The sequence below is a fragment of the Scleropages formosus genome, chromosome 1 (assembly GCF_900964775.1).
Source record: "Scleropages formosus chromosome 1, fSclFor1.1, whole genome shotgun sequence".
Classification (NCBI taxonomy): Eukaryota; Metazoa; Chordata; class Actinopteri; order Osteoglossiformes; family Osteoglossidae; genus Scleropages; species Scleropages formosus.
In genome coordinates, this window is record NC_041806.1 from 47,718,987 (window position 1) to 47,734,555 (window position 15,569).

At 42.5% G+C, this 15,569-nt stretch overlaps 1 protein-coding gene across 2 annotated transcripts; it reads left to right on the forward strand.

Moving 5' to 3' along the window:
- Positions 1-213: 213 nt before the first annotated feature.
- On the forward strand, positions 214-14,840 carry LOC108925184 (uridine-cytidine kinase-like 1). Of its 2 annotated transcripts, none has more exons than XM_018736977.2 (15): positions 214-325; positions 1,601-1,803; positions 2,895-3,001; positions 3,183-3,353; positions 4,365-4,436; positions 5,768-5,957; positions 6,129-6,190; positions 7,962-7,978; positions 9,728-9,826; positions 9,968-10,061; positions 10,398-10,460; positions 11,034-11,156; positions 11,905-12,012; positions 12,152-12,308; positions 12,441-14,840. In XM_018736977.2, the coding sequence occupies exons 1-15, from the start codon at positions 237-239 to the stop codon at positions 12,515-12,517; spliced, it is 1,632 nt and encodes a 543-aa protein (XP_018592493.1). In that variant the 5' UTR covers positions 214-236; the 3' UTR covers positions 12,518-14,840. The 2 variants fall into 2 exon arrangements, with proteins under 2 accessions (XP_018592493.1, XP_018592492.1); XM_018736976.2 differs by lacking the exon at positions 7,962-7,978 and adding an exon at positions 8,803-8,822.
- Positions 14,841-15,569: the final 729 nt, after the last annotated feature.

The window sequence follows — 15,569 nt, forward strand, 5'->3', positions numbered from 1 at the left end:
TTACTGTGTTGTGCATTTGTTTATTTATTTGTTTGTTTCTAACATTAGGTAAGAATTAGAATATACACTTGGGATTAAGGGCTTGTTCGTAAATTCATCCTAAATTCTGATTCTGATTCTGAAATCCTTAAAAATGACCGGTGATGTTACAAACTACATTACCCGTGATGCACCGCGTCGAGAGCCAGAAACGCGCGTTCGTCAAGACGCATCTACGCGGCAGAGGCGATGGAAACATGGCGTTGATATCGAGTCAGGCGGAAACTGAGGTGCAACAAAAGGACGGAGGAGAGGAGGATGACCGTTCTGTGACAAACTCTTACAGGTATAATTATGGGGTTTATCTTGGAACGGCACTTATAATTATGTTTTTAGGTTAAATACATAAATGTTAGGCGGGAATTAAGGGGTTTTTTTTTGCTGAGTGGCTGAGGCGACTCAGTCAGTCAGTGGAGACACGTAGCTAAACTAGCTCAGCTGCGCACACACTCGCTTCTAACGTTTGCATTTGTATAATTCCACATGAATAGTACACTGTATTAGTTTATTTACATTTAAGGACCAAATTGTGTGCGATTACATAACAGATCAGATCTAGTTCTGGATGAGAGTAAATAATTATAATTAAGCCATTGGTGGATGGATCATCTTGACGACGTGACGTGTGTCGCGTGTACCATGGCGGGTAACGGAAACAAGTTTAGTTAAATGTATTTCTACCATTACCCGTTCCAGTCTGAATAGCCAGTGAGTGTTCAAGAGAATGTATGTGGATAGCAGCCTGCTAGTAGGCCGATCCTGGTTTTGCAGTGAGTGTACTAAGATCTGATGTGGGCTTTTTCATGGTGCTGCAGCTGAAGCTGAAGTTGTCCAAAAAAAAAAAAAAACAAAAAAACTTTTTTTTGTTTTTTTTTTTTTAATTATTATTATTCAGTTGAAAGCAATCAGTTATGTCTTGATTGAGGTCTTCATATGATGGATGACGCTTGGGATCAGTTTAGATTAGCCACAGCACGACGTGAAGAGTACAGTCAGTGACTCAGCTGTGTGTGTGTGTGTGTGTGTGTCAGTGTGGCAGTCTGTCTTCTGTGTGTCTGTCAGTTTGTGTTCCTGTGTATGTGTCCCCTAGCATTTCTCTGCCCTCAGCAGCCTGTTCACTGTGACCTGAGTGTTAACCGTAAACAAATGGAGCAGACCTTCATCCTCACATACTGTACAAGTGCTAACTCAGCATTCGTGACCAGGTGATGAGAGCCTTACTCACGCGAGTGGCACCCCAGGGCTGGGCAGCTGTGTGTTTTCCTGGAGGGCGCTAAAGATTTTGCTCATCTCCCTCAGACACACGGACAGGCAGCTCTGTGAACAGCTGTCCACGAGGACTCCTCAAGTGTATGGGTCCTCATTCGGCTGGTCACACAGGACAAACATAAAAAATACCGTAATCTCCCAGGGTTCCCTGGTACAGCCGTGAGCTCAGAAGGCATATCTGATGGCCACGTTGTGATATGTGATGGGAAAAATTGAAATGTGTGTGATGTTAATGAGAGAATTTGCATGAAGACCACCATGTGCCACAGTGTTACTTTTCACTCTGTTCCAGCGGCAGTGGGGAGGACTCCTTGGACAGTCTTCTGAACCAGAGATGTCCGCTCACTCCTTCCCTCTCTCCACGGAAACGGACCACCAGCCAGAGCAAAACAGAGCCCCCCCTGCTGAGGACCAACAAGAGGACCATCTACACTGCAGGACGCCCGCCCTGGTACAATGTTACTGGGACCACCTTTAAGGAAGCTTTTGTTATTGGTGAGAATCCACTTCCTGATGACTTCAAGTGGGGTGGGGCGCTCTCTACGACATTTGGTTGTGCAGTAGATCCTTCCAGCTACTTAATAATGTCTCTTCAACTTTTGATCTTAAGGAAATCTTTGGTTGATGTGAGGTATATTTTTGTCCAGAGTGAATAAATGTGTGCAGCCTTTAAGCTAGATGGATTTGTAGTAAAATGGGTAATGTGATGTCGCAGCAGGTAGTGCTGGTGTCGGACAGATCATGTGTTGGAATCTGGTTCTGTCTGCATAGAGCAGGGATGGACAACCAATGTCTTATTTCTATGTGGCAGTTAAAGGTGGTTTTTCTTTTTCCTAGTTAGGGTTGTGTTTGCTAAAGAAGCTGAAATTCTTTCTCTTCCTGTTTAGTCAAGTGTACCTAAGGTGCAAGAGAGCTGCTGTTAATGTTAGTGCCATATGTGGGTAAGCTTGGCAGCACTGGTCTGGCTCAGTGGGTGGTCTTAGCTTAGTTGCCAGGATTCAGTTTCAAACCTGTGGGTGTCATGATTAAATTAATGTCCTAAAAGTCTTTCCTTATGTGGTCCTCCACCTCAGAAATGTTGGAACTTTTGGAGGGGACTAACTAAAGGTGTCTTAGGATAGCAGTAAGAACATTATGAGGATTGTGAAGTGAATAAGGAAGGTGCGTGTGTGTGTGTGTGTGTGTGTGTGTGTGCGCGCGCGCGGTTTTTTTTTTTTTTTTTTTTTTTTGTCTGCCCGATGTGTGTTTTTGTTGTTTCTTCCACTCTGTGATGGTAGTTAGTGTGGTGTCTACTGTTGGACAGTCAGTGTCAGACCCTGTCACATATTATTTTAATTTTGGAAGCATTTACTGAATTAAAACTTTTCTGTACCTGTACTACTTGCTACCTGTCTAAATGTCCTCCTATCCAGATTCTGTCTCAGATCTCTTGTTTTTCTGACTTAGAATCTTTTTTTAATGATATGTTTATAATTTAAACTCACTAGGTGTTTATTAATCCTTGTGTTAATCTCTACATTCAGTACAGTGCAACTGTGGTCTTATTAGCCACAACTGTCATGACAGCTGTGCTTGTGTCTGTCTAGGACTGTGTGGGGGGAGTGCCTCTGGAAAGACTACTGTGGCTAACAAGATCATTGAAGCGCTAGATGTCCCCTGGGTGGTGCTGCTGTCCATGGACTCCTTCTACAAGGTGAGCTTATGCTCTGAACCCCCCAACCTTGATGTAAGTCCTGTTTTAACCTCAGATAGTTATTGAAACTTATCCTTCATCATGGATTATGCTGTCAATATATGGCCCTGCTGATGTTGGTCACATTCAACCAGCTGCTATGTTGCTAGTAGTTGACACGCCTCTCTTCTGGGTCCAACAGGTTTTGTCCAAGGAGGAGCAAGAGCTGGCTGCCAGGAACGAGTACAACTTTGATCACCCTGATGCATTTGACTTTGAGTTGCTGGTGATTGTGCTGAGGAAGCTGAAGAAGGGGAAGAGTGTCAAGGTGCCTGTATACGACTTCACCACCCACAGCCGCAGGAAAGAGTGGGTAAGGCTTCAAGCTGTGTTAGATGCCAAGGGGGAAAAATGTTGCTTCATTTGCTTGCCATCATTTTTTTTTTTTTTAAAACTTGTATACATTTATCCTGAGTTTCTTTAATTTTCATCCAAGATCAAGCTATACTGTGATTATTTGTGATGTAGGAGGGGTGTTAAACAGTGGTGTGAGCCTAGGTTTCATACAGCTGAAGATGTCTGCTTGAGTGTTAAATTCTACGAAAACTGGTGGAAACACAGTTATGGAGTCTGACTGTTCAGACCAGCTCTTGGACTTTGCTCGCCTTTCGTTCTCCTGGGACAGAAGGCAATTTCATGGCTGAACGAAAGAGCCGTTCAGGAGGAATCTGAGTTACAGGCAGCTTCGCAATCTGATTTTTACAACCTTTTTTTAACACACAAAGAATGCATTGTAATTATAACAGTGGTGCATGCAGGGTCTGCGAGCAGCTTTATGGTCTTAGTGTTCATCATGTTTTAGCTTTGTGGTTTAGGATGTCGACTTCTAACTAAAAGGCTGTGGAATCAAAAGCTGGAATAGAGCCTGAGTTTGTGCTTTTAGAATGAGGCATAACCAGAACTAGTAAAGTAAATGCATTATAGACTCAGTGTAATGTGGAACCTCTTATAACACACTCAGGAGCTGGGACATGCAATATTATACAGACTGGCTTACAATGGCATGAAGTATTTTGGAACCCGACATCCACGTTATACCGGGTCTCTAGTAAAAGGTTGGAATTTGTTAAAGTTTGCAATTGTAATCTGTGAAAGTTGTTTTTGTTGGAAAAACAATTAGGATGATCTTCATTATGGAAATGATGTTGATGGTTTTGGATGGGGGTGGTAGAAGAATAATCAGTGCTCCCTCCTCTGTTGGGGGTCACCTTCAGCATTAGATGCTGCTCCATTGAGGACCCCCTCAGTGTGATGGATGGCATTGTGGTATTAATGGATTTTTATTGTTGGTAATGGCTTTTTCTATCTGTGTGTCTTCCTGCAGAAAACTGTATATGGTGCCAATGTTGTCATATTTGAGGGAATTCTGGCATTTGCCAACAAAGAACTTCTGAAGGTATGTCTTCCTAGCCTAATGGTGTGCTAACCCTCCTGTGTATCTCCTTAATCTCATAATCACTCAAATTTCTCACTGTGCTTTGGTATTTTTTGTTTAACATGAGTAGAATTTTCTTGTCTTTGTTACATGTGAATTATAGGAGTAAAACCCAAACCCAGTCTATTTCTCTAAAGACAAATTAAGACCTACAAGAAACATTTATTTTAATTTCACTGCCTGTAAGTCCAGAACCAGACAGTAGGTTGTGTTTAACCGTTATACCAGTGTTTTACCTGTCAGCTGTTGTTTTTCTTCCATTTATTGCAAGTCCTACCATGTTTTCGATAACCCATGTCATTGCCATGGTGACATTGGGGTGACCTGCATGTGTGTAATGAACGACTCTGCCGCTGCTGCCGGCGGGTCCTGGTTTCTCTTTCCGTGGAGACGTGGGTCCGTGTTTCCATCTCTGGTGGTTCCACTTCACTGACAGTTTCCTGTTAAAGTTGGAGGCCATTTGAACCCTCGTCTCATCCGTGTGCCATAACATCAAAGCTCAGAGGAGAACATGGTCTTATTTCTGTGTGGGAGATTTTGTCTCTATTTGAAATTAAACCACTCTGGTACCGGAGCTGATTTATTTATTCCTTTCCCACCTTTCATTTTGCTCACACTCCATTAGTCTGCTATTCAGACTACGCTTTGCTATTGTATAGATATTTATGTTTGTTTGTCCGTTTGTAGGGGGGTGCGGTGGCGCAGTGGGTTGGTCCGCAGTCCTGCTCTCCGGTGGGTCTGGGGTTCGAGTCTCGCTTGGGGTGCCTTGCGACGGACTGGCGTCCCGTCCTGGGTGTGTCCCCTCCCCCTCCGGCCTTATGCCCTGTGTTACCGGGTAGGCTCCGGTTCCCCGTGACCCCGTATGGGACAAGTGGTTCTGAAAATGTGTGTGTGTGTGTGTGTCCGTTTGTGGTTGTGTGCAAAGATGGTACTTCATGCTATGAAGCTGAATTGTTAAATCTTGCTGTTTAACTTGATTTTTTAAAAATCTCATGTTGTGCTGCATATGCCAAACAGGTTAATGTCCTAGACAGTTCAGCTTCTTCTTTTTCAAGTAAGCCTCTCCTCACTGTTGGAGAACCTTTTTCGGTGGAGTGAAAGTCCAAATACGCGTTTGCTTTTTCATATTATTCTCGTCAGTCATCCTCCTGTGGTGTCTTCTGTGTGCAACAGAAGTATACTCATCTGTTCTTCCTCCTGCTGGGGTAATAGTAGCTGCTGCATAGATATAGGTTTGTCCCCAAGGAGGCAAAGAACACAACTTTTGACCGACTCCTCTATCCCTCAATCAGCTCTTGGACATGAAGGTTTTTGTGGACACGGACTCAGACATTCGGCTCGTTCGACGTTTGAAGCGGGACATCTCCGAGCGTGGTCGTGACATTGCAGGTGTCATCAAGCAATACAACAAGTTTGTTAAGCCTTCCTTTGAGCAGTACATCGAGCCTACGGTGCAGGTGGCTGACATTGTTGTCCCCAGGGGTGAGTTCATGGGGAAGGTTACTTGTTTAAAATGCTTTTGGTTGGGCTTTAGCCTCAAAGTAAAATATAGAATTACAGTTTTTCAGTGTACATGGGTAGAGCATTGATGGGACATTTGTATCTACCTTGACCTTATTCTCTCTGTGTTGTATTCTTGTGCCCATACATCAGGAGGAGAGAACTTTGTGGCGCTTGACCTGATCGTGCAGCACGTCCATAGCCAACTGGAAAAGGTACGTAGAAGGCAGAGTTTAGTATCCGTTTCAGTGGGGGAGAGAGGAACAGTTGTGTGAAAGTGTGTGGTCTGGGTACATGGGTTCCAGTGTCATGCTTGTTTTTCCATTCAGAAATTCCTGTTACTGTAAAACAATCCTGTATAAATAACAGCTCAGTCCCAAAGATGAGAATTGTGGAGCACCTGGAATAACCAAGTGCTTTTGTTCAAAGTGACTTGCCTTTATCTGCTCTCATATTCAAGTTTAATTACAACACTGCCTGTGTCCTTGCAATATTTTTTCACCCCATGATGCTATGTGGCAGCAAGTGTTAATGCATAGCCCTCTCTGGGCTGCACACTTGAACATGTGAGCAGGAAATACAACATCTCGCAGTGCTGGTGTGAAGTCTGAGCTGATCACCCACACAATCCAGAACTAGTGATGTTGTGCTGAGTTAACCCCTCCCTCAGCCACTCCCTTCCACCAGAGAAAAGTGAGTCTCCACTGCTGTTTCTCGTGAGGTGTTCTAGTATCCATAGGGGAGAACAATGCATCATAGTCAGTGTTTTTTTCACTTTGGTAACTGTTGTCAGTTTCATTCACTGATTATCAGAACAGCTGTTATACGTGCAATTCACAAAGTAAAACTGTCTAAATTCAGTTAAATTCCTTTTTATGTAGTGTTCTTCTCAAGGTGATACAAAGCACGTTCCTAAAAACATGAAAAGTTAGAGGCGATGGGTGGGAGTCAGCAAAAGAACAGATCAGCTGATATATAATTACAATGCTAATCATTATTATTAGCTCACCATGTGCTGAGGTTGGATTTTGTACCTCCACACAGAAATACCATTTCCTGCTTGACAGTAATGTCATGTTATCCCTTTTCTCCCCGAAAAGAAACCATCTCAGTGACAGTCTGGGTGTAAACAGAGCATGTCATTTCTTGTGATGACATCATGGGCTGCAGTTGTGTCCATTAGCACGTTCATACCGTATTTTGTTCTGCGTTTTGCCATGAGGGTTATTGGGATTTCCTGTCTTTATCATGATTCTCAATCCGTGGTTCTGCCCTTAACCTTCAAAAATGAAGTGGTCTTTTTCAAGTGAAACCCAAGACGTCCACCTTCTAAACACTACAAAATTGCTTTTTTAATGTATATTTTTTTCTATTTTTATTTCTCTGAAAATGATTTTCAGATACTCAAATGTTTCTGCAGCAACTTTGGCTAGTACCTTACAGAAATAAAAAGGTTTAAATACTCCTTTAATAGTAATGAATAGCGGGATTGCAGACATCTGCATTTTGTGGAAATTAACGTGTAATTCAGTTGAACAGTATATGATTCATGGCAAAATGTAGGTGGTTAAAGAAACCTGTGCTTTGATGTCATGTGAAAGACTTGATAACTGTTCCACAAAATGTTATCCTGACTGGATGCTGTGTGGGCAGAGTTTCATTAACTCATTGGTAACAGGTTGATTGAGTCAGTTTTTTCGACAGATGTAGCTAATTCCATGTTGTCTTCTGCTATTCAACATTTCTTTACCTTGTCAAAGGGAGTTAGAAAATCTGCACATACAGCAACTCACTGGGATAAGTTTGGGAACCTCTGGCGGGGTGGATGCTAGGCTGCAGGCTGCCCTATGATGTCTGGATGGCTTGGCCATTTGTTTGGTGCTCATGTGTTTTCGTTTGTTTTTCGTTTTTTTGTTTCTCTTCTCTCCATGCGTGTGTAATGACATACTCCTTAAACCCTGACTGAATGCACTCTAACCCTCTCAGCGCGAGATCACCGTGAGGTATGACTGCCACCCCCTTTCCTTCACTTCTCCCCAGACCCACCCCATATCCCACCGCCGTCTCTTTTGAGGCCTGGCTAGTGGACAGAAGGATGGAAATTCAGTCAACCGTGCTTTAGTTTCTAGGAACATTGCTATTTCTGCTGCCTTTAGGGGAGACGGATGATGATTGGATTTTCAGCAGACGTTACTGCATATGGGTGTGATCTAGTTGCTTTACACCCAGAATACCTTTAGAAGCAGGTGACTCTGTCCATCCCTTCCGTTCTCACACACAGTGTGTATCCTCTGCTCCCACTAACCCTTGCTGGGAGGTGTTTCGATGGTGTATTTTAAATTTTGTTGTCATCAGACCTGTAAATAAAGCACAACAGATTGCAGAAACCTGGGACATTTGAGGGTTTTTTTCCTTCCAGTAGTCTTGATTAGCTTCAGAATTTAGAGGTGTATAGAGCTTGCTGTTGCCTGCAGGGGGTGCCAGGCCATAGTGTACTAACGCTTTCATGTTTCTTATTGCATCCCCCCCTTGCTGAAAGACAGGAGTGTTTCCACACCTTTGCACCATCTAAGTGACCCCCGCTCCCCTTTTGTGAGGAATCCTTAGCTCTACCTTCAGTACAGGCTTCATTCAGCACATCCACATGCAAAGCTACCGCCCACAAACCGAGCTACACCCCTTGACCTAGCCATACCCCTCCTCCACATTCCACGGCCAGGCAATGAGCTCATATCTACACTCGCATCTAACTGGGACTTCTCTTCTTTCCCTCTTTCCTGTCCCTGTCATGACTTGTCTTGCAATGAGTCGTTGTCACCTTCTCCAGAGGAAGCTCCGCTGGGATATGTGAGAACAAATACAATCCTGCATCTTCCTTTTCTGTTCCACCACACTTTGTGTCTTTTGTCCACTTCTAACATTTTCATAAGACAAAATAATCTAACGTCCATTCTTGCTCCTCCTCCAAATGTTTGTTTTTTTTTTTTTCTGTTGCTTGTTAGTGTGTTTTCCATTTGCTTTTCATATGGACCTCTCTTCACACAGTTGGACTAAAGGCCAGCAAGAACAGCTTCCTATTTACTCTATCCAAATTGGCAACAACAATTTACTCTGACCCATTGTGTAGTAATCAGTACTCTTTGAACTGGCTTCCTCTCACACATTTTCTCTTAGTCATAAAATGTAAAAATTTTGCATAACTTGTGTTACAAATTTTAGAAAATGTTGACGTTAAAATTATGATAATTTGCAAGCAAATTCTTTTCAACAATTTTTAGACAATTTTCCATCTTGATTATCAGTCTTAATTTAAATACAACCTTGTGAGATTTTAATTTTTCACTGACGTTGTTTTTCAACCAAAGATATTTGTCAGTTTTGTAGGTGGTTTACTTGCAGGTAACAGTTTGTTTCTCCAACACATTATCTGGCATGAGACCCTCATCATGTAAGCAGGTTCTCAGATGTTCTCTGTGCCATTTATCCTGTTTCTGAGACCATGACAGCAGCAGGATGCTGACCATTGTTGTTGCCATCGCCCATACATTAATACTGGCTCTGCCCCCCCAACCCCCTGCCCCCACTTCCCCTTGCACTTTCCTTTAACCCTAAGAGTGGAAAAAGTGAAATATTTTCATATTTCTCTTTTTTTCTGGCTTTCAACTGTTTGTACTTTGCATACTTGTGTGGTGTGAATCTGTGTATGTTAGTGTGTTTGATCTCATTGATCTCTCTTCCCTACTGCCCAACAGATCAGCTCTGGCCTCTGCCCACCAGGGTCAGCCTCTTCCCACAACCCTGAGTGTGATGGAAAGCACACCACAAGTGCGAGGCATGCACACCATCATCAGGTATACCACACACGTAACTTAGGAATTGTAGGTAATAATTGGTCAATGCCCTGCATTGTATTTGTTCTGAACAGAGACTTGGGCAGCTCTGGCCAGGTGCCACTAATCACCTTCTTCCAAATCTCCTTCTCCTTCCCACAGGAATAAGGACACTAATCGGGATGAGTTTATTTTCTACTCCAAGAGGTTAATGCGCCTCCTTATTGAGCATGCCCTCTCCTTTCTGCCTCTGAAGGTGAGACTGTGTATTGTGTGAGCATGTGTTAGGGTGGGGCTTAGTTCTGTGAGAAAGCGAAGTGTCTTTTTAAATTAAACAAAGAAAGTTTGACTTGTAATGGTGTGTGTATGAAGGAGAGAGATCACGTGTGTATACGTAGGGGGGATTTGTATTGCTTGTATTGTTTTTAGTTTTGCTGCTATTGCTGTGTGACCAAACTGGTGATGAGTCTTCTCCTCGTGACACTTCCACTTGTGCACACGTGTTTAAGGCCACAGATTGCAGTGACAGCATGTTGTGGACTGGAAATTCTCACTTTACCTGACTTTGTATCCTGTTTGTATATCCGTGCAGCCTGTTTTGGTGGAGACCCCCCAAGGGACCATATATGAGGGCAGGAGGCTCAGTGGCAAAAGGGTACGCTCCCCCAACACACCCTACCCCACTCTGTCTCAGCTGGTGTTCCTGTTTCCGCTCCACTGCTTCATCCCGAATGAAGGATGAAGAAATATTTGTAGACACATACACACAGTCACCCAATTAGTGGGAACTCTTGCACAGGGTCTACATGAGCGGCCACCCAGGGCTCTGTGTTTCACAGCTTGCCCATTAATCACTTTTAGCTCATGGCCTGCTGTTATTTTATTGTCATGGTTTCACTTAGCTTATTTTATAGTTTCATTTTTTGCTTCTTATTTTTGGCCTCGGGGCTGAGAGGGTTTATAGGCATGTTTTGTTGTGCTTTTTATGAGCACATTGGTCAAAGGTGTCTTCATTTTCTGTACTTGTGTATTAATCAGAAATTGTCATTATGAATGCCCTTTAGCTTTTTTGTCTGTTGTGATGAAACATGGCTTGTTTGTAAGTGAAATAGCCTTTGAATTATGCTCATGACAGTTGCGTGTCTCTGTGGCTGTGTGATGCTAAGCCAAACCCTGTTCTCATCCCTGTGCCTCTGCTTTTCTCCTTATTGTCTGTGTATTTGTGCAGATCACAGGTGTGTCCATCCTCCGGGCTGGTGAAACCATGGAGCAAGCTTTGATGGCTGTGTGTAAAGACATCCGACTTGGAAAGATCCTCATCCAGACAAACCACGACACTGGAGAACCTGAGGTACTGCCTGGCAACCACTTGTGGGTCAACATCAGAACCCCAGAACAGTCATGTTTCAATACTTTACCTGCTCAAAGGATGGAGTTTAGAGTCTGACTCAAATATCCTGTGGTTCCTTAACTGCTGCATCTCCTAGTGGTTTGACAGTGTTTCCTTTTTTTGAAGGAATTTTCCATTGCCTCTGGCTGTTTGTTTTTTAGTGATTTTTCCTGGAAAGTTCAGAAAAGCCATTTAAAGAAATGTCCTGTTTGATCAGTGGTAGTAACTTAATTTTTTTCATGTTGCCAAGGAATAAGCTATCGTTTTTCCTAATGTAATGCACAAATTATATTTTCTATGAGATGTACATCGCTTTGGAGAAAAGTGTCTGCTAAATGAATAAATGTAAATGTTAACTATACAAAGGAGAACATTTTTTTTTGCTAAAGAACTGCAGCATTATAGGTGTTTGGCAAAGGAGACAATGTTCCTGATGGACCAAGGTAAGATACTACTTAAGGAAACAGGTCTCAAATTCTCTTTCTGAAAAACACTACACCTTGAAAACCGTAACTATCTATTTTATCCTGCTTTTGCACATTGTCTACTATTGTAGCCTTTAGCTGTTTGTTTAATAATTTGTTTAAACCAGTTGCTTTGGGTAAACCAAAGGTGCAACACTAGTACGCCAAGAATCTTCACAGCTATGCCACCTATAGCCCTCACGGTAAAAACTTGTGTCTTTAACATTGTTTTGTGTATTTTGCAGCTTCACTACCTGCGGCTGCCCAAGGACATCAGTGAGGACTATGTGATACTGATGGACAGCACGGTTTCCACTGGCGCAGCCGCACTCATGGCAGTCCGAGTCCTGCTGGTGGGTACACGCTCACACCCTGACAGCCAACATGGGGCACTGCGTTGGAAGAACATAATGCCCGAAGTGACGGCTGAAACATGTCAGCTCTACATGTCCTGTCCAGTGAACATTGTGCCTCCTTTCTATGGTTTCGCAGGACCACGATGTGCAGGAGGACAAGATCTTCCTGCTGTCTTTGCTCATGGCAGAGATGGGCGTACACTCGGTGGCGTACGCCTTCCCCAAGGTGCGTATCATCACCACAGCCGTGGACAAGAAGGTGAACGACGAGTTCCACATCATTCCAGGGATTGGTGAGAGGCTGTCGCATTTTTTGTGTCTGTCTTTTTTTTAATAAATATAAAATTACCTAAAGAGCCAGGATTTTTTTTTTTCTTCACTTTTTGTTTAAGTGGTTATTAACGTTGCCTGTGTTATTTTGACAGGTAACTTTGGTGATCGTTACTTTGGGACAGATGCTCCCTCCGACTGGTATGAAAGTGATGAGGGGATGGACTACTGAAACAAACCACAGCTTCTCAGCCCATAAGGAAAATGGGTTCAAGCCGGATAAGCATCTGGCAGTGCATTTCAACTTTTTTCCAGGTTGCAGTGCTCTCAAAGCCCACATTGCCTTTTTCGCAGGAGCAATAAAAATAGTATTGCTTGGCAAATGGGGGAAGGGGCAATATTGGCAGTATTACTTACTTTAAAAGGTGTTGCACATTTAACCTTTTGCTATGGAGTTGTCAAGAATGAGGCTATGCTTTATTTGCTAATGTGCAACTTTTGACTTCAGACTGAAAGGTTTTCATTGTCAGGTATTTGCTGGTAATGGGTTTGTGCTCTGAACAGGGGGACCAGAAGCCCATGGGATTCCACTCACCTTTGGTTTTTACAGGTGAGAAACACCACCTGGTTCTGACTCACAAATCTACAGTGTTGAGTTCTGGAATGGGTGGATCAATCAAGAGCAGTAAGATCGTTTCAAGTCGTTTTTTTTTTTTCCCCCCCTCTTCATCCACCAGTATTTCAATTTATGGTTTATTTCTTTCCTGCTGAGTGTTTGCTTGTGTGATGGAGGGATGGCACGGGATTTGAGACGTCTTTCAGTTTGGAGAAGTCATTCTGCTTTTAAAGGAGGTGTACATGTGGATCCCACATACATTCGCATGTGTTTCCTGCAAAGGGGCAATATTTGCTTTAAAGTGGGACCAAAATGTAGGCTTGTATTAATGTGCAGATGTGAGTGAGTGATGCTATGGGGGTCCTCTAGATGCAAGGTGCTCTGTTATCTGTTTGAATTTTGTCACGTGACATGACCGATTAAAGCTCTGCTCACATTTTATCTAAGAGTTTACATTTCTTAGTGGAATGCTCTGGCTTATCTTTGAGTTTTAGACCATCAGACAGCTCACGTAATAATTAAGGGACCGATGAACTTTGACATGGTGTAGTTTGGGTTTTTGGGTGAGTGATGGTGAAAGGGATTTCTCTTTTTTAGGCCAGCTGGTACCTTCAGATTATACAACCAACCAATCATTGTCAATAACCACTTGTCCCGAGCGGGGTCGCAGTGAGCCAGAGCCTATCCCAGAAACACTGGAATATCTGTCCATCTCAGATTATACATCTACCAAGAATCTACCATGTATTCTAGCTTTAGCAAACATTCACATGTACAGATTGTTCCACTTTGTGCCCTATTTTCTGGGTTATATACTTGAATTGTGCTTTTGGTGTGTAAATTATTTCCGTGTGCATTTAATCATTTGGGAAAGCTGTACCCTGACTACTTCCTGGAGGTTTCATGTACTGATTTGTACTGTATGCAAAACAAGATGATGTCACTTGAATCTAACTGAATTTCAAAAAAGGAAAAAAAAACTTGAATCCTTAAGCAGATGGTTGAATACACTCCTCCATCTCCTGTGAAACAGTGGGGTGCAGTGGTTATGCAGTTTCGCTTATAATCACCATGCTTCCAATTCAAACCCCATAACTGCGCAGAGCTTTCCACATACGTAATGAGGACTTAGAGACGATAAAATCAGTGATTCAGAGTCTGTGTCTGAAGGGTGTTTTTGCTTAAAAAGACTTGGCTGATACGTTGAAAAATGTGTTGTTTGTATCTTTCAGTGGTAATGGGTCAAAGTCACAGGACAGCGTTTGATGAGCATAGTCCAACTGTTGCTGTTAACTTGTGTCCGTACTTCCAGCAGTTTTTCTGACATTTTGTGTTTGTTTTAGGTTGGACTTTGGGCTTTTAAAATCAGATTTTAGATGAGTAAGATGTATTACAGCAAATGTATTCTTTGCAGAAAATGTGGCTTTGTGCTTTTAAGCGATACAGCACGCAGGTGTAATATTTGAGATTCCACAGATCAGCGTGCTCATTTCTTACTGTGACCACCTTCAGTTCGAGGTGCAGCTTTGCAGTGGACATGTCTTATTAACATGTCTTATGAAAAGAATGTTTGCCTTTGAATTGTGTTTTAACTCATTGTTGGTTTCCAGAGCACAAGTACATTTTTTTTTTTTTTTAAATTTATAAACATTGTGCCATACATGATTTTTTTACATGCATTTAGTTTTGGTGTGAGTGAAGAGTTGCTTTAAAATGTACTACCATGTCCTTTTAATTCTGTTGTGAAGCAATGACAACTGCTTATGTGGTTTGCAAAAAAGCGCCTACAGGTAAAGTGAACTTGAACAAAGATCTCGCTACACCACTGTTCTGAGGCCTTGTCACCACAACCTTTTTCTCTGCTGCTTCAAGCCATTTTTGTTCATGATGAATAGTTCATTTTGTGTGGGAAGTAAAATAAATAAAAAGCAAACTTTGACTGTTTTGTTTTATTGTGTTTTTTTTTTTTTTTTTTTGAGAAACTTGCATCTTTTTTCACTGAACAAATGTTGGGGTCTGTACAACACTTAATATGAATGCAAATTTCCCCCTGGGCTGATGCTGAGTGTTATTGGCAGGTGGTCTACAACAAGTATAAATATTTAAAACAAAAGTATTATTGTAGCTCTTTAATTGTTCTATTGATCATTTAGGTGAGTACTATCTTTAAGATGCAGCATGTACCTTACAGAACACAGTATCAGGAGGTGAGAACTGACATTTATCTAATGTTTTTCTCCAAAGTAACTTAGTGTCAATCTACCTACAGTTATTTACCCATTTATACAGCTGGGTTATTTTACTGGTGCAATTTAGTATAAGAAGGGTACTACAGCTGGAGGTGGGTTTCGAACATACGACTTTTGGTCTAAAGGCAACACCTCTACCCAGTACACTACCCCCTGTCCTTTTGGTAGAAAACTTTAATAATCAGGGAATTTTTGTATGAAAACTTTTTCAGGTTGAGATTCTGAGTTCAAATATATATCTCTGATGGGGGGGGGGGGGGGGTGCGGTGATGCAGCGGGTTTAGCTGGAGTGTGCTCTCTGGTGGGTCTGGGGTTCGAGTCCCACTTGGGGTGCCTTGTGATGGACTGGTGTCCCATCCTGGGTGTGTCCCCTCCCCCTCCAGCTTTGCACCCTGTGTTGCCAGGTTAGGTTCTGGTTT

Bases quoted from the DNA above. Each gene is read 5' to 3' on its own strand.
- LOC108925184 (XM_018736976.2), top strand. From the start codon at position 237: ATGGCGTTGATATCGAGTCAGGCGGAAACTGAGGTGCAACAAAAGGAC. The intron at 6,191-8,802 runs GTACGTAGAAGG...CACCTTCTCCAG, and splicing joins TCCATAGCCAACTGGAAAAG to AGGAAGCTCCGCTGGGATAT. The intron at 9,827-9,967 runs GTATACCACACA...TCCTTCCCACAG, and splicing joins GGCATGCACACCATCATCAG to GAATAAGGACACTAATCGGG.